Genomic DNA, 27,756 nt, shown 5'->3' with positions numbered 1-27,756 from the left:
AGGGCTCATATTTTTAGATGCTGAAAAAGCATTTGATCAATTGAATTGGCATTTTATGCTAAGAGTAATGGAAGAAATGAATTTTGGCGAAAAGATATTACAAGCTCTTACGGTAATATATCAAAAACAAATGGCACAACTTATTGTTAATGGAGGTTTGTCGGAGGTTTTTACAATAGAGAAAGGTACTAGACAGGGGTGTCCTTTATCGCCATTGTTGTTTGTTTTAACACTGGAAATATTATTGATCAAAATTCGAGAGTCTCAGGAAATTAAAGGAATAGAAGTTAACAAAAAAGAATATAAGTTGAGAGCTTTTGCGGATGACTTGGTTGTTACTTTGTCGCAACCTGATTATTCTGCAGTAAACTTATTACAGTTGATTCATCATTATGGTTTGGTTTCGGGTTTCAAGATTAATGTAAATAAGACTAAAATCTTACCTAAAAATATGTCTAGTCAGGAGAAGCAGATTTTGGCTAACTTGACGGGTTTTGAGATTGTTAATAAGGTAAAATATTTGGGGGTGATGTTGTCTGTTTCTAATGTAAAATTATTTAAAAATAATTATGAAAGGTTGTGGGTCAGGGTACAGAAGGACTTGAAGAATTGGGAGAAGTTGCAATTATCCCTCATGGGAAGAATTGCAGTGATAAAAATGAATATTCTACCCAAGTTTCTTTTTTTGTTTCAAATGTTACCGATTTTGAAAAATGAGATTAATTTAAGTGAGTGGCAGAAGGGTCTTAATAAATTTATTTGGGCAGGGAAAAAGCCAAGGGTTAAGTTTAAAATTATGCAAGACTTCCGTGAGAGGGGTGGACTTAAGGTACCAAATTTGAAATTATATTACGATGCGGTGGTTTTAACACTAATCAGTGATTGGGTAAATTTGACAAATCCTGAGATACTTCATTTAGAGGGATGGGATTTACTTTATGGGTGGCATGCCTATTTAATATTTAATAAAAAAATGGACTGGGTCTTTAAATCTCATATTTTAAGAATTTCTTTACTTAGGATTTGGAGAAAATATTATAAAAGTGATTTTAAAGTTCCATTATGGGCTATACCTTGGCATGCGATAGAAGGAATAAAAAGAGGAGTAAAAATGGACATGGTGTCTTATAGTCAGTTACTTAGATGGGATGGGCAAAACTGGCAGTTAAGAATACGGGAAGATTTAGCGCAAGAAAATATTATTTATTCCTGGTTTCAATATAGGCAACTAGTAGATAAATGGAAGGTGGATTGTAAATTGGGTTTTCTTAGAGAAGATGGAAATCTTATTAAGCAAGTCAAGGATCAAAGACAAACCCATATCAAGAGAATTTATGGGGTATTAGTTGAAATGGACTCAGAAACGGAATTAATTAAAGATTGTATGATTAGATGGGCGCAGAATTTTGGTGTCCCAGTCTCATTGGACATTTGGGAAACCATTTGGGTGAGAAATGTCAAATTTACACAAGCACAGAACCTTAGGGAGAATTTTTATAAAATGTTTTATAGATGGCACCTTGATCCACAAAAAATGTCTCTTATGTACCCTGACGTGCAACCCAAATGTTGGAGATGTGGTTATAAGGATGCTTCCTATTATCATATTTGGTGGTCATGCAGAGAGATAAAAGCATTTTGGATCAAAATATGGTGGAATATCCAGAGAATTTTTAGAAGGAGGGTAAAATTTACTCCGCAATTATTTTTGTTAGGCATTGTTACAGATTGTGATACAAAGGAGGTTGTATTGATGTTAAATTTGATTACAGCCGCTAGGCTGTTAGTAGGACAATATTGGAAGAAGGAATCTTTGCCTACATTGCAGGAATGGTTTCTTAAAGTAGCTTATCTGGCGGAAATGGCAAAGATTTCGGCTTTCTTAAAGCAACAAACGCAAGAGAAGTTCCTTGCTGTTTGGGACAAATGGATAAAATTTATACAATTTAGATTGGGTATACAAAAATATCACATAGCTTTTTTATAAGTTTTATTTTTATATATATATATAGATATTTTTTTTTAAATATATATAAATATAAATTTTTTAATTTAATTTTTTATTTTTATTTCTTAATTTTTAATTAAGCCTATATTCTGCTCTGGGAAGCTCAGGGGGGGGAAGGGAGGGTTTTTGTGAGGGGTGGGGGATGGGGGGGGTTTTTTTTATATATATATGTAATGTTTAGTTTTTTTTTGTATATGTTGTCTTTTGTTTTGTATTGTTTTTGTTTTTTTGTAAAATTTATAAAACTTTCAATTAAAAAAAAAAAAAATTCCAAATATTGTATGCCGAACAGACTATAAAGTTAAGCCTTGCCCAAATCTACCTGACTGCCCTTTAACACCATCTGAAACATTTCCCTGAAAAATATGGATTTTTAAAAGCATGACTAACATTATTCAGGCTCATATGGAATAGCCTCAGTATCTCAGGGCACTTCTATATGATCCACCCATCTGCCTACAAAGCCCTCTGAAGCTTTTTTAAAATGCACTGGAGATTGACCCAGACTGCTCTTATTTTCAGAATCTGACTAAACGGAAAACATGAATGTAGATGTTTCTTATGCATTCATGTGCCTTGAGTTTGCAGAGAGCCACTGGTTCCCTCTTTTGACCAAAATCAAAGACAATAAATTGCTAACATTTCTTTCTGTGTTTGTGTTTGCCATGGTGACGGGCTTCTGTTATTTTCAAAATGCCCAATGTTGATAGAGCAACAAGTCTATTTTGCCCTGATCATGCCAGCTCACTCTGTCTGTGTTCCCAGGAGCTGGGAGGCTGGCAAAGCTCAAATTCCTTTCAGTGGAAAGCCAGAGTGATTTTTCCAACACAAGGCAACTTTATTTTAAATTCTTTCCCATTTCTGAAGCACCAGTAATGGGATACAACAAAAATGCCTGCCGGTTGCAAGCCCCAAGGCACAAAATCACGAGATTAATAGCATATGTGTGAGAGTGAGATATAATCTCTCAATGTGCCATTCTTTTGCAATATATTAAACTGGGCCAGTTTTTGCCTTTGTCTTTTGACTCTGAAATAATGCCTCAAACATTTTACCACTAACCTTATGGCATCCCTCATTGTGAAAGCTTGATAGAGGAAGTTGCAATGGCAATTATAGTAATTCCTTCTATAGAAACTTCTAAAGAAAAAAGAAAGTCAAGAACCAAACTATGATGCTTCAGATGTACAGTCTGATGCCTATTTACACGCTAATCTGTCACAAGAGAGATGTATGTAAGACAGGTAATTTTGCTTTCAGAATTCTCTACCCTTGGCTTGTGAAATAGTTTGTCTCTTTCTTTGTTCTGAGAAATTCAGGGATTTGGGTACAAAATTCTTAAATATGTAGGTGATTGTTTACACAAAAGTTGCAACAGTTGATACTTTCCTTTCCAAATAATATCTGAAACCATAAAGACACATTTACCACCAAAACAAGATTATTTGTATCTCTTCTTTAGAGACACAATGTTTCTGTTAACCACTCTGCTTCCTTGATCATTTCTATAAGCTACCAAACTATTTTCTTCTTGCATGCAGCATAGCCAGTCCTGCTTTTCAATATTTAAAAATCTCCTTATGAAAGCTCCTACTTTCATTGTTCTGGAAACTTAATGGCTCCTGACTTGACTTTTAATAGTATAATAATTCCTGTCTTCTAATAAAAGAACCAAATTTGCTGAATCTTACAAAATAAGATAATAGCACCACCGATACGCATGAAACAGATATTTTTTTAGTTTCAAGCTTGAAATAAATTTACACCTTTCAACCATTATGTCAATAAGACTCAATTTTTTCAAATTCCATTGGAATAAAACACAAAACTGAATATTCCAGCGGAGTAAAATTCAGCATTCTACTTTAAGATATAATGCACCTTCCTCTTTTGTTTTTCATATATACTACTTAGCATTATATAAAATCAGCCATGGGACCAATTTAAAAATAAATAAACATTTTAAAAACCTTACACCAAATAATAAAAGCAACAGTTAAACGTGTTTTTGTAGCCTGCTTTGCAAACACTCTCAGAACTAATCTAACGAAAAAAGCCAGTATTAGCAATAAATTCACTTCAATCAGTCTTTAACAATATAATAACACAAAAGCACTTTAGTCTGCTTATTGGCTTGAATCTCTAATATATTTGCATACTCCACTCTTTTCTCTTTGGCAGTCTGCCTGCTTAACTCAGTGAACAAATCAACATAGCATATTTGATTGTCCACTTGAAAATAGGGCATTCACACATGCAGAGAACATACTGGGATCGCCACATTACAGTATAAAACCTGAACCGTAAAATCTCCATAGACAGCGCTTAAAAACAACAATTCATTTGTATATCGGGCCCCACATTTTTTTAAATGTTTTGCTAATTGGGCATAAGTTGGACAGTAGATGGATTTTAGTGGTCTGAGAATGTGGAAGTATTATCTTTATTCTCTGGGTATTCTTCCAGTGGCAGGAGTTACGCAAATTGCTTTATCACATACTTTGAAGCATGCCTGTTGCTTGGGATGCTGGTTGATTGTCACAAGGAACTACTGCTGAATTTGGCTAGACCTGAATGTTGATAACTTAGAATATAGCAGATTAGACTGCTCAATTGCTTCTATCTTGAAGGGGTAGCAGAAAAATATTGTATTTTGCAATATCCAAACAAGAACCAGCAGATGTCATTTTTCTTCTCCTTGATAAAGAACCAAAGGGTGGGAGGAGATGTGCTTGCTAGGAAGAAGCTGGGACTTGACTGTAGCAACTGGACTATTTTGTTCCACATACTAGCCTCTTCTTTTCTCTGCTGAGGGCATTTCAGCCTATGCTCCCCTTCAAGCTTGTTTCACCCAAACTTACCAAACTAAATTGGCACTTTGGGGCAGTACACAACAGTCCCAATGCTTTGGCCTACCTTGGAATCCAACTGGTTCTTGGATATCCATGGCTTTTACAAGAAAGTGGCTGAGGGTAATTCTTGGTTTGACCCAACAATAAAGCTAAGTATAATCAATAAATGCACAATAAAGCTGAGTAAAAATCAGCATATTGCTGGCACCTCACTTCTTCCTGACATGTTCCTTTCTTAGTAAGTGCTTGAGTAAAACTCCTTGACCTTTTGGTGCAAGTTGCCTGTTGAAATTTCTCAAACAAAAATAAGCCTAAGCAATAGATCACTGCCATTTTCCTGAACAATTTATTTATTTCTGCCTTGCCTTGAAATTTTGGCCATTTTAAATGAGAAAGAAATAGGATGTTTTCTTGGCAAGTTCTTTTTATGACAACATTGACAGTGTAATTAATCTGATGTTCCCGCTTTTCTTTGGATTGCTACACACCTTCCACAGAAAAGGGGAAAGATGTTACTTCTCTATGGAAAGCAGTGGCAAAAGCAAGAATGAAGTAAGAGGAAGTATGAGTGATTCCATCTTTCATGGTCACCAATTCCATTAGAGGGTTAAAAGATTATTTTTGATTAGAATAGATATTTGACATAGCAATAGCACTTAGACTTATATACCATTCCATAATGCTTTACAGCACTCTCTGAGCTGTTTACAAATGTCAGCATATTGCCCCCAGCAATTTCGGTCCTCATTTTACCGATGTTGGAAGGATGGAAGACTGAGTCAATGTTGAGCCGTTCAGGATCAAACTTCTGGCAGTGGGCAAAGTTAGCCTGCAATGCTGCATTCTACCATCAAGGTTCATATAGTTGTTCAGGCACTATGTACCAATGGGTTTGGGGTTGGTTAGCTGATTTCTAGCAGGGCAGAAATAGACAGGCTGCTCTCAAAATGGTGCAGTTAGTAAGAAACCTTGTCAGTTAAGCCAAGATCAGCAGGAATCATATGCTCATTCTGATTCCTTCTTTCCTCATCTGCTCTTCTTCAGATTCCTTCTTACTATAGCACATGTCTTTCATTTGCTAGTTTGGGCCAATTGTGATATCTAGGTCATTTGGCACTTAAAATAAAAGTGTGAATTTTCCTTCACAGATTAAGGTTTATGGATTTTGAAAACACATGCATTTTCCCCTTAACTCCTTCTTCTTAGCCTTCTTGGAGACTGTTCCTGGTATTGGCTAGGTACAGATGATGCAGGCAGGTCAAAAGTGGAAGAGAAGGGTTTCTCCACCAGGGTGAAAAGCTATAGATTTGACCTAGAAGATAGCAGTTACCAGTAACATCACTAAGGACATTAAAATCTCTGTGTACTGAGAGGATAGGAAATTTTGAGTCTGAAGTTTGATAAAATGGCATTGTTCACTTCTGCATAGGGATTTCAGTTTTTTTTCATACAATTTCGAAATCACTCTTTCTATCTAGGGAACAACAAACAGAGGGAACAGTAAAGGAAGCTGTGGTAGTTGCAGAATTACTATGTGAAACCAAGTTAGAAAGTCACTTTATTTCCTGAACAAAATGTGAAGAAATAACCAAGGTCTTTCTCCATCTCCAAAGTATAAACAAATGTCACCAAGGAAAACCAAGTGTCATATGACCACAGGGCCACTTAACACAGAATTTCTAAAGATTACCGTTAAGCTGCTTTATAATCATATAATGAAAGGCCAAATCTGGGTAAGACACAACGAAGCATTGCGGAGGTTCTATAAAAAATATAGAAGGATCAAAATTGGATTATAATGTTCTTTCCCACAAGTTTTTACTCCAGTTCACATCAGCTAGAATCTATCACAGCTAACATCCTTTCCCCTCTCTTGCATGAAGTACTTCTTCCAGGAGAGTCAATATTTTGATCTCCACAAGAAATAACTATCTACCTCAGCAACTGACATTACTTGTCCCCCACACCTTTGTGCTCCATAGTTATTTAACTTAACGTTCAGTATCAATATTCTGAATTGATGGAAATTTCTATAATATCCTGTTTTCAGGCTTCTTGTAGCCCAGACATGTCAAACACAAGGCCCAGGGGTCGGATGCGGCCTGCAAAGTGGTTTCATGTGGCCCGCGAAGCCATCCTGGAAACAGTGAGGGAACGGCCCCTGCTACCTTGGCTCTGCCCCAGGCTGGCCGGGAGCCAATGTACAATTTTGTGGTGGCTATCTATGCTGAAATGCATTCAGTCTTAGCTCCACAAGGCCATCTGGAAACAGTGAGGAACCAGCCCCTGCCACCTCAGCCCCACCCCCTGCCACCTCAGCCCCACCCCCTGCCACCTCAGCCCCACCCCCTGGGTGTATGCTGGGGAGGTGTCACCCTTTGTGAGGAACGAAGAAATGCACCATCGCCTGGAAGTGGTCAGCAAATGGCCCTCGTCTACTTCACATATCTGGCTTGATGGGCTCTGCCCTGGTCCCACCCCTTTCTGCCAGAGACCCTCAGATCTGTCCCTCTCCTGCCCAGGCCCACACAGGTACCCTTGACACGAATGATGTAGAGCTGGCCACATCCACCCAGTAGGCCGCACCCACCCTGGCGACACTCATCCGGCCCCCCGAGGGCAACTGCAATGCTGATACGGCCCTCAATGAAATTGAGTTTGACACCTCTGTTCTATTATGTATGACCTGATATTATTTGAAGTAACACTATGAATACATTGACACCTAAATTCAGATGGGAAAGTTCATTAAGAGAGTGTAAAACAATCAGATCAAAACAACTTTTTTTTTTCCTATGATGCATTGGAAATACCCAGCAGCTTTTGTCTCTCCTCTCTGAATGACTAAAAGACCAAGACTCTGTTTTGTGAAGTCAAGATCAAACCATCCCATTCTTAGCTACTTGGATGTTGATTAGAAGCTGCTATTCCAGGACCTACACATTCCATACGAGCAGGTGTAGCAATAAGTCATCATTTTTGGCACTGGATATTGCCTTCTGAAGGGCTCCCCTATGCCAGCCTTGAGTGGGAGTTCCCTAGTCTTATAAATAGAAGGGGGAATTAGTCTGGATTCTTCACGTTTTTTGTCTGCAAGATATGCAACTAAAGAACAACTGTGCCTACAGATATATATTAAATACAAGGTGCAGTTCTCGCCCTAATTTGGTGATCCAGAAAGCAGCCTGGTTAGACTCAAACCAACTTGGATATCGTCTGGTTTGTTTTGTGGTACAAGAATAAAACAGCTTTTAAATATATATAAAAAATATTATTTTTATTATTTTTTTTAAACCAACAAAACAAAACACAACACACATACACACACAGTATCCCCCTTTTTTTAACAGCGATTTCATAACGGTAATCTTCTATTATTTACATTTCTCCCCCCCATTTTTTCTTTAGGATATTTGTCCTTATTGCCCCATTGTTTCTTATTTGCATTTTTCTTCCTTCATACATATTATTACTATACACACATTTTCCACTTTTGACCTTTCCACATTTATTCTCCTCTATTATTTCTAGTCTCCAACCAGTCATACCACTTGTTCCATATTAGATAGTACTCTGTGTCTTCCTTTTCTTTTATCTCTTTTGTTAATTTGTCCATCTCAGCACAGTCCAGGATTTTTCTTATCACTTCTTCCTCTGATGGTATATTCTCATTTTTCCAGAACTGTGCATATGCTATTCTTGCTGCCGTTGTTATATGGAAAATTAAGTACAGTATTTCTTTACTATATTTTCTGTTTAAAATACATAAAAAAGATCTCTGGTTTCCAGTCTACGGGTTGGTCTATTATTTCTTCGATCCATCTTCTTATTATAGTCCAGTATTTTTTCGCAACTGGGCATGTCCACCATAAATGATAATATGTTCCATGTACTTTTTTACATTTCCAACATGTTGGCGAATTGTTCTGGAACATCTTGGCAAGCTTTGCTGGTGGAAGATGCCATCTGTAAAACATCTTCAACTGGTTTTCCTTGAATGCTGCTGACATAGTCAATTTTATGTTTATTTCCCATATTTTTTCCCATTTCTCTAATTCTATATTATATCCAAAATTTTTTGCCCATCTAATCATTGTGTCTTTGACAACCTCGTCTTTCATTTTATATCTCAATAGGTATTTGTATAAATTGCTAATTAATTTTATTTCTGTTCCATGTATAATTTATCCAATTCTTGTGGCTCAGCTTTTATAAAAGATTTTATTCATCAAGCGGCAGTATCCTGATATAATATGAAATAGTTTCCCACTCTTTTTCTTTCTAGGATAAGTAACAAAATCTATTCTGCTTTCTAGTTATACAGTAGCTTACCTGAGACCCTAGACTACATTTTCTAGGAATAAGTTCCTAATGGGGTAATACTGGATCTGAAATATTCTTGGTTTTTAATTAGCATTGTACCTCTTCAATCTAACATTTTAGCACCAATACAGAAATTAAGGAAAAGATAATCAAAGGAAAACAATACTGTATAGTACAATTTTTCAGAATGGAGAGACCAATGTGAAAATTTTACTTGGTTGCTATTACAGTATAATATTAATATGCATACTATAATATAGATTTTTCCACAATATGTAAAAGGCTGTGCTACCTATGTTTTGATAGAAAGTTTGATTTAAATGTCAACCATATGAAAGAGACTGGGCTAAAGCAGAATACTGTATATGATTTTGGTGAATATATTTAATATAAGCTTGCTGTGTATTCAACTAGGGCAATGATGGCGAACCTTTTAGAGATTGAGTACCCAAAAATTGGCCCCACCCCCGCTCCATCCCCTGTCCCTCTCCTGCCCCCCATCCCCTGCGCTGCCTGCCTGCAGGGCCACTTACCACCTCCAGGACCCGCCACAGATCGCATAGGCAGCCCAGCAGCGCTATGGCGGTCACGCCCTCTGCCCACGCCCTGCAGCATCAACTGTGCACAATAGGGTGTGAGGACAGAGTCTTATCTATGCTGCCTAGCTGCCATGTCTTCAGGGGGGCTGTTGCAGAGGAGGGGGTCACGGGGGGAGGCAAGGCTGGGGCTGCCCACAGAGAGGGCTCTGAGTGCCACCTCTGGCACCTGTGCCATAGGTTTGCCACCACTGAACTAGGGACACGACTATAAGTAAGTCACGTAGAATCTGAAAAACAAGTCCTGAGGGAAATCTATATCCAATGGCAAGAGGGAAACCATGGCTAGGACAGCTGATAAAGTTTGATCAGAGTTTACAGCAGGGGTCTTCAAACTTGCCCCTTTTATGACTTGTGGACTTCAACTGCCAGAATTTCTCAGCCAGCGTCCCACGCTGGCTGAGGAATTCCGGCAGTTGAAGTCCACATATCATAAAAGGGCCAAGTTTGAAGACCTCTGGTTTACAGAGTTAGAAACTGGAGGGGATGAAGCAAATGAACCTCTGGTGTGACTGTCATCGGAGCAGGGAAGAAATTGACATGGAAACAAACTACAGTATCTGTCAGAAGTGAACTGGCTCAACCAGAGGCCTGTGCAAATCCAGTCATTTAGCAAATATAAGCCTAGGTAGCTATGACAACAAAAGAAAATCATTTGGCTTTGGGGGAGAAATTTGATACACAATTCCACAGAGAGTCCAGAAGAGAAATCAAAATAGGTTTCCAATCAATCTTGTTCTCTTCCTCAGTATTAAGCAAACATCCATTGCTCTTACTTTTGTACTTCTCTCTGGCCTGGTCTTTGTATATTTGAATCTTCCAAATTCTATTTTGATTGCACCATCCTTAAACTTTCACACACTATCCAATTTTTTTTAATGGCAACTTCTAAATTTTCCTGTTTGAAAGAAAAGGTTATGAAGTAAATATTGATTTTAAAAAGAAATAGGGAGGGATTTTGTTTTTCTCAGACAGCTAGGAAAAGAAGATCTTGGTAGGATATTGTCATTTACTTATTCCCCAGGGTGGGGTGCGGGTGACCTTACAGTCAATACAATGGGATTTCACCATTTCCAGTCCATTATTTTCAGACGAAAAGGCAATTCTTATCAGTTCAGTGAGCACAAGGATTAAATTGGATTATTATATCTCATTGAAAAAAATGTGTTAAAAACTCATCTCCCATATAACTGGTCTTTTTGCAGAAACTGTAATTAAGTTAAAAAGCAATATCTAATCATGGTTTTTTAAAAATATCAAATCAAAATGTTAAGCCAATTGTAAATCTTAGGGGCTTTTCCCCCCAAGAAATGATAAGCACTGTTTTACTGTTTAGAGGATATGGAAAACTCTGATTAACTGAAGATACCTTGATTTGTTCCTCTGCATTAGAAACTGATGCAAGAAATCTATAAGCACGGACAAAAAGTTTATTCACCTCTCAGTTTGTTAAATCAAGCTATGTTTGTCTAACTCAGCTACCCCATCATTACAAATTAAGGAAAGCTTGACATATGAAAACCATCTCTTCAAATCTCACACGTACATATACTGTAGAACAGAGGTCCTCAACCTTTTGGGCACCAGAGACTGGTTCCGTGGAGAGAGGTTTTTCCGTGGACCGGAGGGTACATGGTTTTGTGTGCTGCCTGCATCTCGCGGATGGGGCTTTGCTTGTTTGTGCAGCCCAGTTGCTGGCATGCCACCGCCCGGTATTGGTCCATGGACCGGGGATTGGGGACCCCTGCTGTAGAACACTTAATATGTTATATACAGGAAGTCCTTGACTTATGACCACAATTGAGCCCAGAATTTATGTTGCTATATGAGAAATTTGTTAAGTGAGTTTTGACCCATTTTATGACTTGTCTTGCTACATCTGTTAAGTGAATCACTGCAATTGTTAAATTAGTAAGTCAGTTGTTAAGTGAATCTGGTTTCCTCATTGATTTTTGCTTTGATGGTTGCAAAAGGTGATCACGTGACCCCAGGACACTGCAACCATCATAAATATGAACCAGTTTTCAAGCATCTGAATGTAAATCATGTGACCCTGGGGATGCTGCAATGGTCATAAGTGTGAAAAATGGTCATAAGTCACTTTTTTTCAGTGCTGTTGTAATTTTGAATGGTAATTAAACAAACTGTTGTAAGTTGAGGAGTACCTGCATTAGGGAAAACTTTGTCACATGCACTTACTGGGAAAAGATGCATATGAAAGAAGTTTGTTATTTTTCAAAAAAATACCTCATAGATATTTTAAGGGAATGGTAAATAAATAAATTTAACACCAATCTGATTTAATCTCTTTTTTGAACTTTTCTAGCAAGCATAAGGATGGATGCTTACTTTATCAAGAGAAAAAGAACTTCAACGAAGCACAAGGCTAGACATTCAGTCTCCATAAACATTTAGATTTAGAATTTACCATCTGTGTTTTGCAACTGAAAAACAGTATATTGCTAAATCACATTGATGTCATCCCTACTTCCCTCTAAAAGTCACTTAAGAAGTGGAGCCAGGGTCAAAGAATGTATAATTCCAGGAAGTTGGCAACATTACAAATATTAAAATATGTCTCAAAATTAAAAATATAATCTTTCTGCCTTAAATCATGACCTCTTCAACTGTTTCCAAAACTACAAGTCTTCTCAAAGAAGGGTAGTTAGTGACCAGAAACCTATGATGGAGCCAATGAGAAAAAAGAAAAGGATTCTTAGCTTCTCTTTTATATTCTGACAAGACTCTGAATTAGTGTGGACTATAGATAAGGCCATTACTTAATTTTTTGCCAGGGTCCGAGGTGTCCTAATACAGGGCTTTTCAACCTTTTCACCCATTGTATCACTTTTAGGATATGGTAACATCCGAGTACCACCAGTCACCTAGCAAGGTGTCAAAAACTTGATGACCCCCCCAAAAGGAAAAAAGTGATAAAGTACAGGTAGTCCTCAACTTACAACAGTTCGCTTAGTGACTGTTCGAAGTTACAATGGCACTGAAAAAAGTGCCCCCCAAGCCACAGCCGAGCAAGACACCTGCCTGCCTGCCTGCCTAGCTGCGCTCTTCCTCCTGTCCGAGGTTTTCATTGTTGTGAGCATTTCTGTTGAGGATTGGCAGCGGGGGTGGGGGGGTGGTTTTTTTTTTTTATTCCCCCCATCTGCTGGGTGGTTGCAGCAGGTTTTGGTCACTTCAAATGACCCTGAGACACTGGGACCGTCATAAATATGAATCAGTTGCCATGCATCTGAATGTAAACCACAAGACCCTGGAGATGCTGCAATATTCCAGGTGATCAGTGCTTCTTCTAGGCTCAGCAGAAGCGCCAGGATCAGCGCTGAGCTCCAGCTGGAGCCTGGTGCTGATCCTGGTGCTTCCTCTGAGCCCTGACAGCCTTGAAAAGGTGCCAATCAGCTAGAAAGTGGCACTGATCCTGGCGCTTCCGCTGAGCCCTGACAGCCTTGCAGCTCCAGCCGTCTCTCGCTCAGGCTTGTGCAGTGCTGCCACCAGTTCAGCTCATTCCTCTCCCCCGCTACCACTGTTCTAGGATGGTCACGTACCACCTGCCAGGTGCCAATGTACCACAGGTGGTACCCGTACCACTGGTTGAATAGCCCTGAGTGGTACATTATTTGTAGCCTTTGAAGTCCTTTCACTATAAAATCATATATATAGCCTCTGAAGTCATTGAAAAGTTTTCTCTGAAGTGCAAATCTTAATCTGGCAAAGGTGCAACAATATGAACTTTATTGAATTAAATCAAACTTAGCTCCAACACCTCTTTCGGATTATACATGGAGTATAGATAGCATCCAACTCAAAAATTAAATCTAGATTTTGGCTCAAAAAATCTATATGGAAAAATCATACTTTATATGGTGGTGATGTGTAAAATAGTAATTGGTTAAAACTTTTAACTGATAAAAAGTTAAAAATGAGGTGCTATGGAAACTTTACTCTTTTATTACTGCTATTGTTATTAGAGTTGAGCAAAAATCTGAGCAAAAAGTGATCCTTACTGTAAACAGACAGACAGATGCAGCACCTGTTCAGACATGTTAAACTAAACATGTCTTTGCTCAGAATTGTTTAGGAAGAGTTTGTTGATACAAGAGTCTTTTGATGGGTGATCTGGGCCCCATTGAGCACTCTGAATTCATTCTGGATTCTCTTTTGATCCTAGTTATTGACTGGTAGTTAATTGGTATACACAAACTCACATAAAATATTTTTTGTATGCTAGTAAAGATTATATGTCTTTTCATTCTTAGTCCCTTCCTTCCTTCCTTCCTTCCTTCCTTCCTTCCTTCCTTCCTTCCTTCCTTCCTTCCTTCCTTCCTTCCTTCCTTCCTTCCTTCCCCCTCCCTCCCTCCCTCCCAATGTTGACTTCTGGCAATTTCCTCAACAAGTCCCGGCAGTTTTCTTGCTAAGATTTCAGAAGTGGGTTTGCCACTGCATTCTTCTTAGGGCTGAGAGAGCATGGCTGGCCCAAGATCACCCAGCTGGGTATGTGCCTAAGAAACTGGTCTGAGGTTTTTAGCCTGGTGTCTTAACCACTATACCCAACTGGCTCCTCATCATCTTAAATGTAACTAAATAAATGCAACCAAATAAAGTACCACCTACTCCACTAACATACGTTATTTATAACTGATCAATTTCTATACAGTTAGTCCTCAACTTACAACCACAATTGAGCCCCAAAATTCTGTTGCTAAGCAAAACAATTGTTAAGTGAGTTTTATCCCATTTTCTGGCTTTTCTTGCCACAGGTGTTAAGTGAATTACTGCAGTTGTTAAATCAGTAACAGTTGTTAAGTGAAACTGGTTTCTCTTTGACTTTGCTTGTCAGAAGGTCACAAAAGGTGATCACATGATCCCAGGACACTGCAACTATCATAAATATGAACCAGTTGCCAAGCATCTGGATTTTGATCAAATGACCATGGGGATTCTGCAACAGTTGTTAAGTTCTTTGTAGTAACTCTGTTGTAACTCTGGATGGTCACTAAACCAAACCAAATCATCAAGGACTTCCTATATTTTTACCCTCAGAAGCCAGTGTGATTTAAAGGCACAATAAAGACAATATCCAGTCTAAAAATATAAATGTTAAAATAGAGACAGCCAGGTTAACACTGACTCAGCCATGGTATAATTCTAGGTTAAAACATAAAAGGGCTCTCAATTCTTCAAGAAAAGCTTTCTGATAAAGCCAAGGCTTGACCCTGTGACATCAAGACAACAGACTGAGAAGCCGGCTAGCCAAATGTCTGTGACCCAACTCCAGAAGTCCTGGCCAATATGCTTTTGCAGCGCATAGTAGCACCTCCAAACAGATTGGAAGAGGGTGGGAGAATATTCTATAACAGTGATGGCGAACCTATGACACCCGTGCCAGAGGCGCCACTCGGAGCCCTCTCTGTGGGCACGCACGCCATTGTCCCAGCCCCACCTCCCCCCATGGCCCCCTCCTCATCAGCAGTCTTCCCCCAGAGGAGAGTTGCCCCTAGGCACGGCCTGCACAGAGCAGCGCAGCCAAACACATGGCAGCAGGGACAAGACTCTGTCCTCGTGCCCTGTCGCGTGCAGATGATGCTGCAGGGCGTGGGCAGAAGGTTGGCTGCCATGGTGCTGCAGGGCCATTGGGCAATCTGTGGCGGGCTGTGAAGGCGGAGGGTGGCCCTGCAAGGCTGGGTGGGCAGGGCCGGGCAGGCCTGGGGCGGAACAGCGGGACCAGGCAGTTTTGGGGCACTCGGTCTCTAAAAGGTTCGCCATCACTGTTCTATAAGAATAACACACACAAGTAAGTCTTGAGCTCATGCCGGGAATGATAGTATAATCCTATATATAGCCCCTGCAAAGTAAATCCACTATCAAGTCTGTTTAAGATTGTAGTTTCATGTGATAAATAGATTTGAGAAATAAAAGAAAGAAAAGCTGCTCATTTTCCATTTTTCCCCCAAAAGAAGTCTTTAGCATGACCACAAAATTCCCCCTTTTCACCTGACATGCATATTAAATAAATCATGTCTTTCTCTATTGACCCAATTTTTCTGTGTTCACATCACATACATGATCCAGGTTCACACAATATGCTAGACTAAAAGTATGGTTGCCTGCGCTTCAACATTTTGGATAAACAGGAGTTTTTGTGTTTTTTTATGTTGCCTCGAGCTCCTGTAAGAAAAGGCAGGATATAAATAACATAAATAATCATGAAAGAGCTTTTCACTGAAATTTGCCAAACTTCAAGCTGAAAAATATTTTTATTGTTCCTGCTCCCCTCAGCCCAGGAGAAGGAAACGCAGTCTTCACCCTGAAGGGAAAACTTGGGTTTTATTGTTTTAACTTACTAAATTTGTTCATAAAATGGTCTAAAAACCATTCCTCCCATCCTATTTCAAAAGGAAGTATCACATTTGCTGTTCCACTAAACAGCCTCCTGCCCCACCCCATTCTGCCATTACTATTTCTCAATTTTCTTTCCATTCTCTCTTCACAACTAAGCTACTATTGTAGTAGACAGGACCGAGATGCATTGTACTATTATTCCATGGTCCATAAACCAATTCTTCCCACCGCCCAACTGTTCACAAGGAACTGAACACCTGCAACCCTCCTAAAGATTGCACAGGTTTCTTTTAGTTGTTACAGTTGTGCTTTTAGTTTCTTTTTTCTCACATTTTCTCAAAAACTGGGCAATTCTTGGATATGCATTCTCTCCAAATCCTATTTGCAACAACTGCCAGATATACATATATACCTACTAAAAATGAAATATTGTATTCGTGTTTGTTATGTTTATGTATGATTCTATTTCTTTTGATCTAGTAAAATCCTCAGTTTGATGTGTGGTTTTATTTTTCATAATTTTAGATTTCCTTCCCTTGTTCTCTCACTCTGCTACTTCAGCACTTGGTATGTAGTCTTTTAGAGGCATCAATTTTTTCTGATTCAGATAGATTGCACATATTATGCACACTTTCCAGGATGAGCTGGTGCTGCAGTTTGTTGTTACTACAGAATTTGTGTCTCCTTCCTCCCCCCCCCCCCACCGAAGTGCAAGTAGTGCTTGATACTCTTAAGGAAGTAATTAATCATTTGCCCTTCTCAAAACTCACAGCTAAGTAATATGTTTTTTTTTCTTTTTGTGGTGGTATTTATCACCGTGCTTGAAGAACTTTAGATCTGCAATTTTGTGACTCTGAATAATAATACTAGTTAATTAAAGACCAGACAGATTCAAGTCCCTTGAGCATTCAGCCCTAACATTTCACAAACGATTTCGAGGTTGCTATAAGGGTAAAATGGAAAGAACTCCGATGTACACCAGCGTTGGTCCCTAGAGGAGAATGCTCCAGAATCCAGATGAATAAATATTGCCTGGGGTATCCCTAGCCCAGGGGTAGGCAACCTTGGCTCTTTTATGACTCATGGACTTCAACTCCCAGCATTCCTGAGCTAGCACGAGTTGAAGTCCATGAGTCATAAAAGAGCCAAGGTTGCCTACCCCTGCCCTAGCTATTCCCACGGTTTCCTTACATTTTTTTTCCCCGGGTTGTTGTATCAACTTTTAAAGAAGTATGAACAACGATTTCCATTCATGCTTCTCCGCCGCGTTTCTCCCTAACTTTGGGGCGTGGCGAGAGTTTTTTGAGAAAACAAAGAGCCGGCAGAAAAAGGGTTAAACGGCCTGGAACAGTAAAACAAAACAAAAAAAAAAATCCGCTTAGGAAAAGTTTTAAATCAGTTTCGCAGAATCTTGATCTTGCGTGATCCGGTAGGGAGCACCTGGTTTCTGTTACCCAGGGAGAAACGAGCCAGCCACTTCAACGCATTAGCAACGGTTTAGCATTGGGGGGGGGGGGAATGTCTGATTTGACCCCACGTTTTTCCTATCCCGTAGACGGGAAGGCAACACCGGAACCTCGCTTAACTATTGAGCCTTTTCCCCTAGCCTCAAACGTCTAGTGCGAAAAAAGCAGAGGGACTTTTAGGAAGCTAAATCAAATCAAATCAAATAAAAAAATACCTAGCGACGCGGAGCCCAGCTGAGGCGGGAAACGCGAAGTAGCACAGAAGGAGGCACTTACCGGTAGCCAGAAGCTGCCAGGGGGTGAGCTTGGCCATGCTGCTAAGAACGGGCGAAGACGCAGGTGCGGAGAGCGCCAAGGCCGGTGGCGCCCCAGCCAGAAGTTCATAAGGGGGTGGGGGATGCGGCGCGGCCCCTGTTGCAGTCAGAACCCGCCCAAAGAAAGGAGGGCCGGCGGCCGAGAGAGGGGGCGTTTGCTGGGCTCGGCCCAGATCACTTCTCCTGGCCCCTTCGGAGTCTGACGTATCTTGGGGTGTGGTGTGGTGTGGCTTCCCTCAGCAGACTTCTCCTTTTTAACGAGTAGAAGTGGAGTTACCCGCCAAGAACCCAGAACTCTGCATTGTCTCACGCTCGAGACTCCCAGATTCGGGTCTTTGTATGGCCAAGCGACGAGGGCGACTTTGTTAATCTTCGACGGAGGTTTGAAGGGACTACAGTGTTTTTTGGGGGGGGCGGGGGAAGGGTCTCCTGCTTGAACTGGAGGTTGAACTAGATGACCTCCGAGGTCCCTTCCAACTCTGTTATTCTGTGACTATTATTTCTGGCCCTTGGCTTTAGTCAGCTTTTCTGATGCTGAGAAGATTTAGACTATGCACCGTATGTTTGGAATTGCAGCCATAGGATTCTTTCCTAAAACTGTTTTGTTTTTTTAGTTTTCACTTTTCACAGGTATTTAATAGCACTTCCATACTTCCCACTATTCCAGATGGCACACATAAAGAAAAATAAAACTTAATTCACAGAGTCAAAATTAAAATGCAACCTGGGTCTGTTGTCCAAGAGCCAGACCATCGGAAGAGATTGGGTTTCATAGCTGGTTTGCAAGCAAGATGAGGCTTCCCCATATATGGGGGGGGGGGAATCAATCCACATTGCATTAAGCCGCCACTGAGAAAGTGTGCCTCTGAAATTTAACCCACTTAATTTTACAAGAGGTGAAAACCTTGAAATGAACACAAAGGTTATACTGATTGCACTATGATCCTATATAATACACAAGTGTCAAGCTCAAGTCCAAGATGCCCAAGAGTCAATTAGGTGAGATGGGCATGTAATGAATGCATGAATGAGTGAACAAGCAAGTAAGCCCTGTAGGATTTTTAAGATCAAAGCCAGCACCTTCAGTTGGGTCCAGTAGCCTCTTGGAACAAATGAAGTGACATCCACAAAGATTGAGTTTCCTTCCTCCTGGATGAAGTTTGGGGGCTGCATTTTGAATCAACAACTTCTAAATTGCCATCAGTGTTCAGAATTTGCAGTAGTCTAGCCATGAGGTGATGATGACATATGTCACTGCTGCAAAAGTGTCCTGGTCTCCAAAGGCCTGGAACTGACACACCAACCAAAGTTGGACAAGGTCCCATGACTATGCCTTCTTCCCTACTGCTTGAGCAGTAGTCATGGGACTAGGAGATCCCCAAATCATCAACCTGCTTTTTTTAGGGAAGCCCAAAGCCAAATTGGTAATTGGAATCAAGCCAAATTGATCAAACAGCTACACAGTCTTGCAGATATTTAATATGAGTGCTTTAGTCTCACCTGGCTCCATGTAGTCTTCTAAAGCTAGGGCAGCAATATATTATCTATCATTAGTGTATTGATGATACCTCACCCCAAACTAGCAGATAATCCCAGAAATTCTAGATAGAAGCTAAAAATCATTGGGGAGAAAGTCAAGCCCCAAGGCATTTCAATCTGGAGGAGCCAGGTATTACCTTCTTGTATGTTGACCGATACTATCTACTTAGGTGGGATATAGTGTTGCCACTCTAGCCCTTGCAGATGGTTGATGGGGATGCCATGGTTGATGATGCTGAATGCCAAAAAGCAATCCAGAAGACCAGGATAGGATAGGATAGGATAGGATAGGATAACAGCTGGAAGGGACCTTGGAAGTCTTCTAGTCCAGCCCCCTGCTCAAGCAGGAGAACCTATATCATCTCAGACAAGTGACTGTCCAGTCTTTTCTTAAAAACCTCCAGTGATGGAGCACCCATGATTTCTGAAGGCAAGCTGTTCCACTGATTAATTGTCCTCATTGCTAGGAACTTTCCCCTTAATTCCAGGTTGCTTGTCTCTTTGATCAGTTTCCAACAATTGTTTCTTGTCCTGCCCCCTGGTGCTCTGGAGAATAGTTTAACGCCCTCTTCTTTGTGGCAGCCTCTCAAATACTGGAATACTGCTGTCATGTCGCCCCTTTTCTTTAGACTAGCCAAACTCAAGTCTTGCAGCCGTTCTTCATATGTTTTAGTTTCCAGGCCTTGAGTCATCTTAGTTGCTCTTCTCTGAACTTTTTCCAAGGTCTCAACATCTTTTTTGTAATATGGTAACCAGAATTGGTTGCAGTATTTCAGGTGTAGTCTCACTAGGGTTTTATTAAGTTCTGATATAATCAACCAGAGCATCCAATGTTATTTCTAGCCCATGCCTGAATTCTAGATATTCTAACAATACAGAATATGAGCTAATTTATTTCTAGGTTTATTGATATTGTATTCAATTTCTCCATTTCAAAAAAAAAGGGCACAGTACCAAGAACTCAAACCACAATTTTCAGTCTTCATTGAACTCTTGGTATAGCAAAAAGCTGGGTATTCTTTCTTACATTGTTTGGTAGAGGAAAGGGAAGAAAACAAACCAGAAACCAATCATTTATAACTCTTTGAGGGAGAAATGCAGAACTTCAAAGTCCTTTATGACCTGACAAATATTATACTGATTGCTAGTCTGTGTTCTGTGCATATCAGTACAAGGTGAGTGCAAGGGATAAACATCAAAGGATGTAATAGTTCACTTTGACAAGTACCTAAATTCTCTTGGGCTTCTTCATCTACAAATTGATTTATAAGAGGGTTTTTTTTAAGCCAGTAAGAATTTTCAGAATGCTTTGTTCTATGGAACTAAATGATGGAATGCTATTAATAACTGGATCAATTCATTCTGATCCAATTTATTTATAGAATATAGACACATATACCTTATCCTTGTTATAACTGCAAGAACAGATAATATATTTTCACTCAGAATAGTTGCTGTAAGACTGAGTCATGCTCTTACACAAAAGACAGAAATGAAGAATATGCTAAACTGGATGAAATACAGTTTCTTCAGATCTAAATCCTAATACTTTAAGAGCTTCCAATGAGTCAAGGCAAATCAATGCCCACATTTTTCTCTGCTCCACAGATGCAGGAGTATTACACCCAAAAAAGCAACTGGATATCAGATCCAGATGGTTGAAATTCTCTGTAGAACAAAGATCTGGAGATTGCCCAGTGGATATATTAAAAAAACCTACACATCCCTGTTGAAATGCCAGGTTTTGAGATGTAAGAAAAAAAATCAGGCTACATCTTGGAATTTCCCCCACCTTTAATATAACATATAACTACAATTGAAAAACAATTTTAGGGGGGAGGAACAATAGAAATGTACAACAACATGGTTGCATAAATGTGCACAACCTCTTATAAATAGGGATGTGGCTGTGTTTAGAATTAACCAACCACATTCATTCTTATGTTAAATAGCAGTCACTACACATCTGCCATCAATTAAAGTGATTCTGATCAAATCCATATAAAGTTCTGGTAGGATTTTTCTGACATTTACTCAGTTGCCTCTTATAGCAAAAGCCTTAATCTGCAAAGAACTTGCAAGATATCAAAGGGATACCATTGTAGGAAGGCTTCAGTCAGGAGAAGGATACATTTTTTCCCTCTAGCATTGGGTATACCATGGAACACAGTGAAGACAGTCATCAACAAGTGGGAAGATTATGGCATGACAATGACATTACCAAGAACTGGATATTTCAAATTGATGAAAAAGAAGAGAGAGTCTGCCAAGCGGTCAAGAAAACATTAAAGGAGCTGCAGGAATTTCTGGCAAGTACTGGTTTTGTACTACATGTGATAAAAATCTCCCACATTCTTCATATATTTGGGCTGTGGGGTAGGGTGGTAAGATGAAAGCTTTTTCTTACAAAGAAAAACATCCAAGCCTGGCTACATTTTGCAAAAACACATCAAGTCTGACAAAAGTGTGTGAGAAAATGTGTTACGATCCAATGAGACCAAGGATGAATTTTTTGGCCGTAATTCCAAAAAGTATGTTTGGGGCAAAAACAAATTTGTGCATCACTAAAAGTACACCATGTCCAAGGGAAGCAGGGTGGTGGTGTGCTTTGGAGCTGCTTTCCTTCAGGTGGAACTGGAGCTTCAGTCAAGGTGGAGGGAATTGTGAATGGTTCCAAATATCAGTCAGTTTTGGCACAAAAACTTCAGGCCTCTGCTTTTCACTTTTCAACACAAAAATAACCCAAGCGTACCTCCAAATAAACAAAAGAATGTCTTCACTAGAGGATCACAGTTTTGGAATGGCGCAGCCAGATCTTGGAGCTGAATCCAACTGAAAATCCGTGAGGGTGACCTGAAGTGGGCTGTGGGTAGGAGCTGCCCTTGCAATCTGACAAATTTGGAGCACTTTTGCAAGGAAGAGTGGAAAAAGATTCCCAAGGCAAGATGAAATAAGAACTTTGAAAGAAGAGGCAAAGATAGTAGAAGAAAAGAGTAGTTAGAATTTTATCTATGGGGCTTAAGAATGGCTTAGAAAAATCTAAATACCCCAATAACTTAATACAAATTAAAATATGCCTTACAATGCTCAATATAGTTAAAATACACAGTAAAATGTCATAATTATCAACTGAAATTCACACTAAATGAGTAAAAAGCACAGTTATCTGAAATTTTGGTTAATAACATCAACCTCTACATTTTCTCAAACTAACTACTTTTTTTTTTAAAAAAACCAAGCTTTTGTAAGCTGTAGCTCACTTCATCAGATATACAGAGTGACTACTAAGGTAAGATTTAAGTTGGGAATGGGGAAGAGAAGACAAATTGGTTATGCAGATGCTGGGTACCTGTGACAGATTACAAGTACTTTACAAGTATTTTAATAAAACCCATTGTGTTATACACACTCTGTCTAACATATCCTAATACCCACTCCAAACATCTGATGAAATGAATGACTACCATAGCTCACATTTGTAACTTTCAATAACTTTTGTTAGGCTGAAAAGGTACTACCAGACATTTTTTCCTCCCATAGATTCCAGAGTTCCCCTCTACCATCCCTAGCTTTTAGTTTGGGGGTGGGGGATGGGATTACCAAATACTGTAGTAAGAATTGTTTCTAGGTTTCTGCTGACAAAGGCTGCAGACTGAGAAGCTCTAGCATCTGACGCACCAAAGAGATTCCTCACTAAAAATGTCATTCCAAGCAGTAAAAATATTCTTTTGTAAAACACAAACATGAATTTATAAGTATTTGTAGACCCTCTATGACATATGGAAAGGAACTGCACACCTAAAAATCATACCTTGGCTCTGAGGCAGCTTATAATTGTTCACAAAGTTCTCCTTAAATCTGGTATAAAGACTTTTGTTGCCTATGGCAAAATGCAAGATGGCCATTTTTGCAGTTTCATTTAGATCTTGAACATTGTCCTTCAGACGGTCTTGTCCCATTTTTTTTTCATTTATTTATTTATTATTTAGCAAATTTAAGCATTGCCCATATCCCTATCCTAGTGACCATTATCATTTATAGAATGTTTCGGATCCATGTATCAGCTGTACAAAGATCTTCCAGAATTCTGATGTATTACTAGAAAGTTATTAGTTATTAGTACAAGTTTGCTTGGGTCCCCAGATTGGGTGGCAAGATCTACACAGTCCTCTGCACAAAAAGCCAGGAAATTCAGGAAGATCATCTGGGAAATTCCACCCGCCAATTCTGACTGCCTGATGGCTCTTTACTCCCTTTTTGATTGTTCTACTGACAAAAGAATTCATGAAATGAGAGATGGTAGCTGGTGTACTATTGCATTTTATGGCTGGGGATTAATTAATATGTATTTTCTTCCTTTGAGTAGGGAAATGCATTGCAGTACAGAATTGACATGATCTGTAGAATTCCCTAAAGTAGGAAGAGAGAAGAATTCAGGAAACCACTGAAGAAGGGCAGTTGTCTGACAGCCCTGCCCACCCCCCACCAGCATGGGACCATTTTCTCAGGAGAAAATGAACACATGAGAAAGAGAAGGCTGAAAATGTACAAAAGTCAAAAATAACTGCATAAATTAAAAACATGCTTCTTTCCTCGAAGCAATCCGAAAGAATCCCTAATTTTGGATTATTACAACAAAACCAGGAAAACAGTGGGAATAAATAATTACTGCAAATGAATGCCTGTTCAGTTAAATCTGATGCTTAAAATCATCCTGCATTTAAGTCTATTTATGAAGGACAAATTGGCTCAACTAAATTTGTCTCTGTATTCATTGGGTTGAGGATTTATGCCACATGGCAACATTTATTGGAAACATGTTTGAAACTTGATATCAGGTAGATGTGACAGCTTTACGAATGAAGGCAAATATGCTTTGACCCAGGATAGTGTTGCAGGATCCAATTTGGGTCTATCACCAGGACCAGAGGCTTAATCTTCCGAGCTTTCGGAACTTGTGCTGGAGCCCATCCTCGAGGAACTTCTCTCTCACCCAGAATGTGTCAACACATGAGGGATTCTTTGCCAACACATTCCGGGTGAGAAAGAAGTTTCCTATGGATGGGCTCCAGCACAAGTTCCGAAAGCTCGGAAGACTAAGCCTCTGGTCCTGGTGACCAACACAGATTGGATCCTGCACAGCTTTATTTTTTACATCAGAATATATTTTCCTAAGGCTGGTTGGAATTTGTTTTCACAGAATTTCATCTTTTTCGATATACTTTCTTGAGGACCAGAAGGCAAAAGCAGAAGGTAAACATATTTTTGTATCTAGAAAACATGCTTGCAGAACCCAGAAGTTTCCTGAACAAATGGTAGAATGGCAGCCAGTAGCAAAAGACTTGGTGGAAGTTCTCAACCAAAACTGCAGTTCAGGGGCAAGAAAAGTGTGATTATCAAATAGCTTAATTTTTGTATTTTGGAGCTTCCGGTGTGAGGCGACGGCGATGGCGGCTAGCTTTTAGCCGTCCAGCTGGGGAAGTGTCAGAGCCGCGGAGCGCAGCGTGCATCAGCTGGCCCGCGGCTCGAAAATCCCTTCCCGGGCAAAGGGAAGGGACAGAGAGTGCAGGGATAGAGGTAGAACCCCTGAACCCCCTCTGGATTTGTTTCTAGAGGGGGTGAAAGGAGTGTTCCCTCGGAGCTCCTGCTGATCTCCGCCTCCCAGCTGTTTTTGCTTCCTAGGAAGCAAAAGAAACCGCCGCTTCTATCTCCGTGTTTATAGCATTCTGGTGAGTAATTTTTAAACGGACGGAGCAGTTTAAAGGATTTTTTGTTATAATTTAGGTGTTTATTTTTTTTATTTTTTGATTTCTACTATTATTCCTCCTTTTTTTGTTATATTAGTGAAAGGATTTAAGATGGCGCTTTGAAAGTGTCGGAGTTTTTTTTTCCTTTCTCTTTTGTTTTACTTTCCCTTTTTAAGGACTGGTTTTTGCTTTTACTTTTGCTTTTGGCTTAGAATTTTTTCTTTTGAATTGTTTGCTCTTTTATTTTTTATTCTTTGGATTTACTCTGGACTTTCAAGGACTATAGTTTCTCTCTTTTTAAAAAATTTTTTCTTTTTTTTCCCTCCTCCCTTCCTGGCTGGAGGGGAAAGGGAAGTGACAATTGTGCTTTTTAAAATGGCTTCAAAGAGGCAGCAGCCTTCCTCAATACCTAAGGTTATTTCTTCTCCTATAACTTCCACTGCACAGCTACAACAACAATCTAAACATGTACCACCGGCTCAGCCACCACCCTCCCCTCCTCTATCTGGACTTTCAGCACAAGAGGTTAGAGGCATAATGGGAGAGATTGTAGTTCAAATGAGAGAGGAAATGAATCAATTTGTCTCACAGATTAAATCAGAAATTAAATCTGATCTCAAAGAAGAGATAACGGGGATAAAGACTAAATTGCAAGAAAACAATAATGAATTACGACAAGATATACTGGCAGCTGTTTCAGGTTTGGCTACTGTGGTGGTTAAGCTCGATGCAAGGCTTGAGGAAGTGGAAGACAAAGTTGACTCTTTGGATGACAAAATTCAAGATGTGGAAAGGAAGGTGGACTCCTCACAAGAAGATATTTTGATGTTTCAGTACAGACAAATGGAGTATGCCCTGAGGATCAGAGGCCTCAAGGAAGATGTGAATCAAGATCTCGTGGAGGTGGTTCTTACTGATCTGGCGCTGGCCTTGGATATGGATAAAGGAGAATTACAGAGAGAAGTGGAAAAAATTTATAGGCTCAACTCCTGGATTGCTAAGCAGAAGAACTTGCCTAGAGATGTGGTGATTTATTTTACAAAGAAGTCCCTGCGGAATGAGATTATACAAGTTTTTTACAATAAAAGATTTCAGATTGCTGCCAAGATGTCATCATTCTAAAGGAAATCCCATCCAAAATTTTAAGAAGCAGGAAAGACTTTGCTTTTTTAACCAATGAGCTTAAAGCTAGATCGATGCCATTTAGATGGGAAATTCCGATGGGTATTGTTTTGAGCCATGCTGGGACACGCTATAGATTGAACACAGTTGACAAAGCTAGAGATTTTTATACTTCGGTCCTGGGTGCAGGCTCAACCTCATCTGGTCGGAAATCTCTGAGTGGCAAGGAAGTTGAGCAGCAATCTGAGGCATTAGATTTGGTTTCCGCTGGGATGATAGAAGCTGTAAAGCAACGCCAGACGGAGGTTAAAGAGCAGAGGATGACCCGTGCAGCCTATAAGCGTAAAGAGAAGGAGCAACGTAAAAAAGAGCCTAAAGAGAGTTCTCCTGGAAGTGCATCACCGCCGGTGGGAGGAGCAAGACCCAAGAGTTATGCAACACACGCAGCTCTTTCAGAGTTTGATGGTGTCTTCTCCAGGCTGCGTGCCAAGGGAGATGGCAAAGTTTTTGACCTGGAATGTTAATGGATTGAATTCTCCTCAGAAACGCAAAAAAATCTTTTATTATTTGAAGCAACATACTAATGATGTTATTTGCTTACAGGAAACTCATATTTTACTTAAAGATCAGAAATATTTAGTTAATGCTCGTTTGGGATCTCATTTTATATCTTCTGCTCCTGGGAAGAAAGGGGGAGTTGTTATATATGTTAAACAAAACCTACCAGCTTGTCTGGTAGAATCAGATCCCCAGGGGAGATATGTGATGATTGAACTTGGTATTTATGGTAAGAAAATACTTATAGTTGGACTTTACGCTCCAAATCAACAACAGGAACAATTTTATAAGCAGTTACATCAAAAAATAACATTGCTTGATTATAGATCAGTGGTATTAATGGGTGATTGGAATGGTGTCTTAGATATACAAAAGGACAAGAAAGGTTCCTCTCCTTTTCTTAAACAAGCAAGGCTACCTAAAGCCTTTTTTGATATGAAAGAAGACTGGGAATTAAGGGATTATTGGCGGGAACGTAACCAAGAGGAGAGAGACTTTACTTTTTTTTCTGATAGACACCAATCTTTTTCAAGAATTGACTTTTTCTTGATTACCACGGACTTGTATAATAAAGTAAAGAATGTTAAGATTTTTCCTAGATCACTGACGGATCATAGTCCAGTTTGGATGGAGCTGATTCAAGAGAAAGAGGAAAGAAGATCCTGGAGAGTTAATGAAAATTTGTTTAGACAAGAGAAGAATGTTCAAAAATTAAAGGAGTGTTTAAAGGACTATTTTGCTTTGAATATGTACAAGGGGACTTCAATGTCAATGGTATGGGATGCAGGTAAAGCATTTATGCGCGGTGTTTTGATAAAAATGAATAATTTTTATAAGCGAAATCAGATTCAGAAACGTAGAGAACTTGAAGATGAAA

At 39.5% G+C, this 27,756-nt stretch overlaps 1 protein-coding gene across 2 annotated transcripts in view; it reads right to left on the bottom strand.

The window, feature by feature from the left end:
- Positions 1 to 18,168, bottom strand: part of ADGRE5 (adhesion G protein-coupled receptor E5) — a 57,818-nt gene extending 39,650 nt beyond the window's left edge. The window contains exon 1 of one of the 2 annotated variants that reach the window (XM_039349173.1): positions 17,876 to 18,168. In XM_039349173.1, the coding sequence (XP_039205107.1) occupies positions 17,876 to 17,912 (37 nt within the window). In that variant the 5' untranslated portion in view covers positions 17,913 to 18,168. The remainder of the gene's footprint in view (positions 1 to 17,875) is intronic. The other variant, XM_039349174.1, reaches the window with a different exon arrangement.
- Between the last annotated feature and the right edge of the window lie 9,588 nt (positions 18,169 to 27,756).

The sequence above is a fragment of the Crotalus tigris genome, unplaced genomic scaffold (assembly GCF_016545835.1).
Source record: "Crotalus tigris isolate CLP2741 ecotype Arizona unplaced genomic scaffold, ASM1654583v1 scf7180000018229.695902, whole genome shotgun sequence".
Lineage (NCBI taxonomy): Eukaryota > Metazoa > Chordata > Lepidosauria > Squamata > Viperidae > Crotalus > Crotalus tigris.
This window is presented reverse-complemented; position numbering and strand designations above follow the sequence as displayed.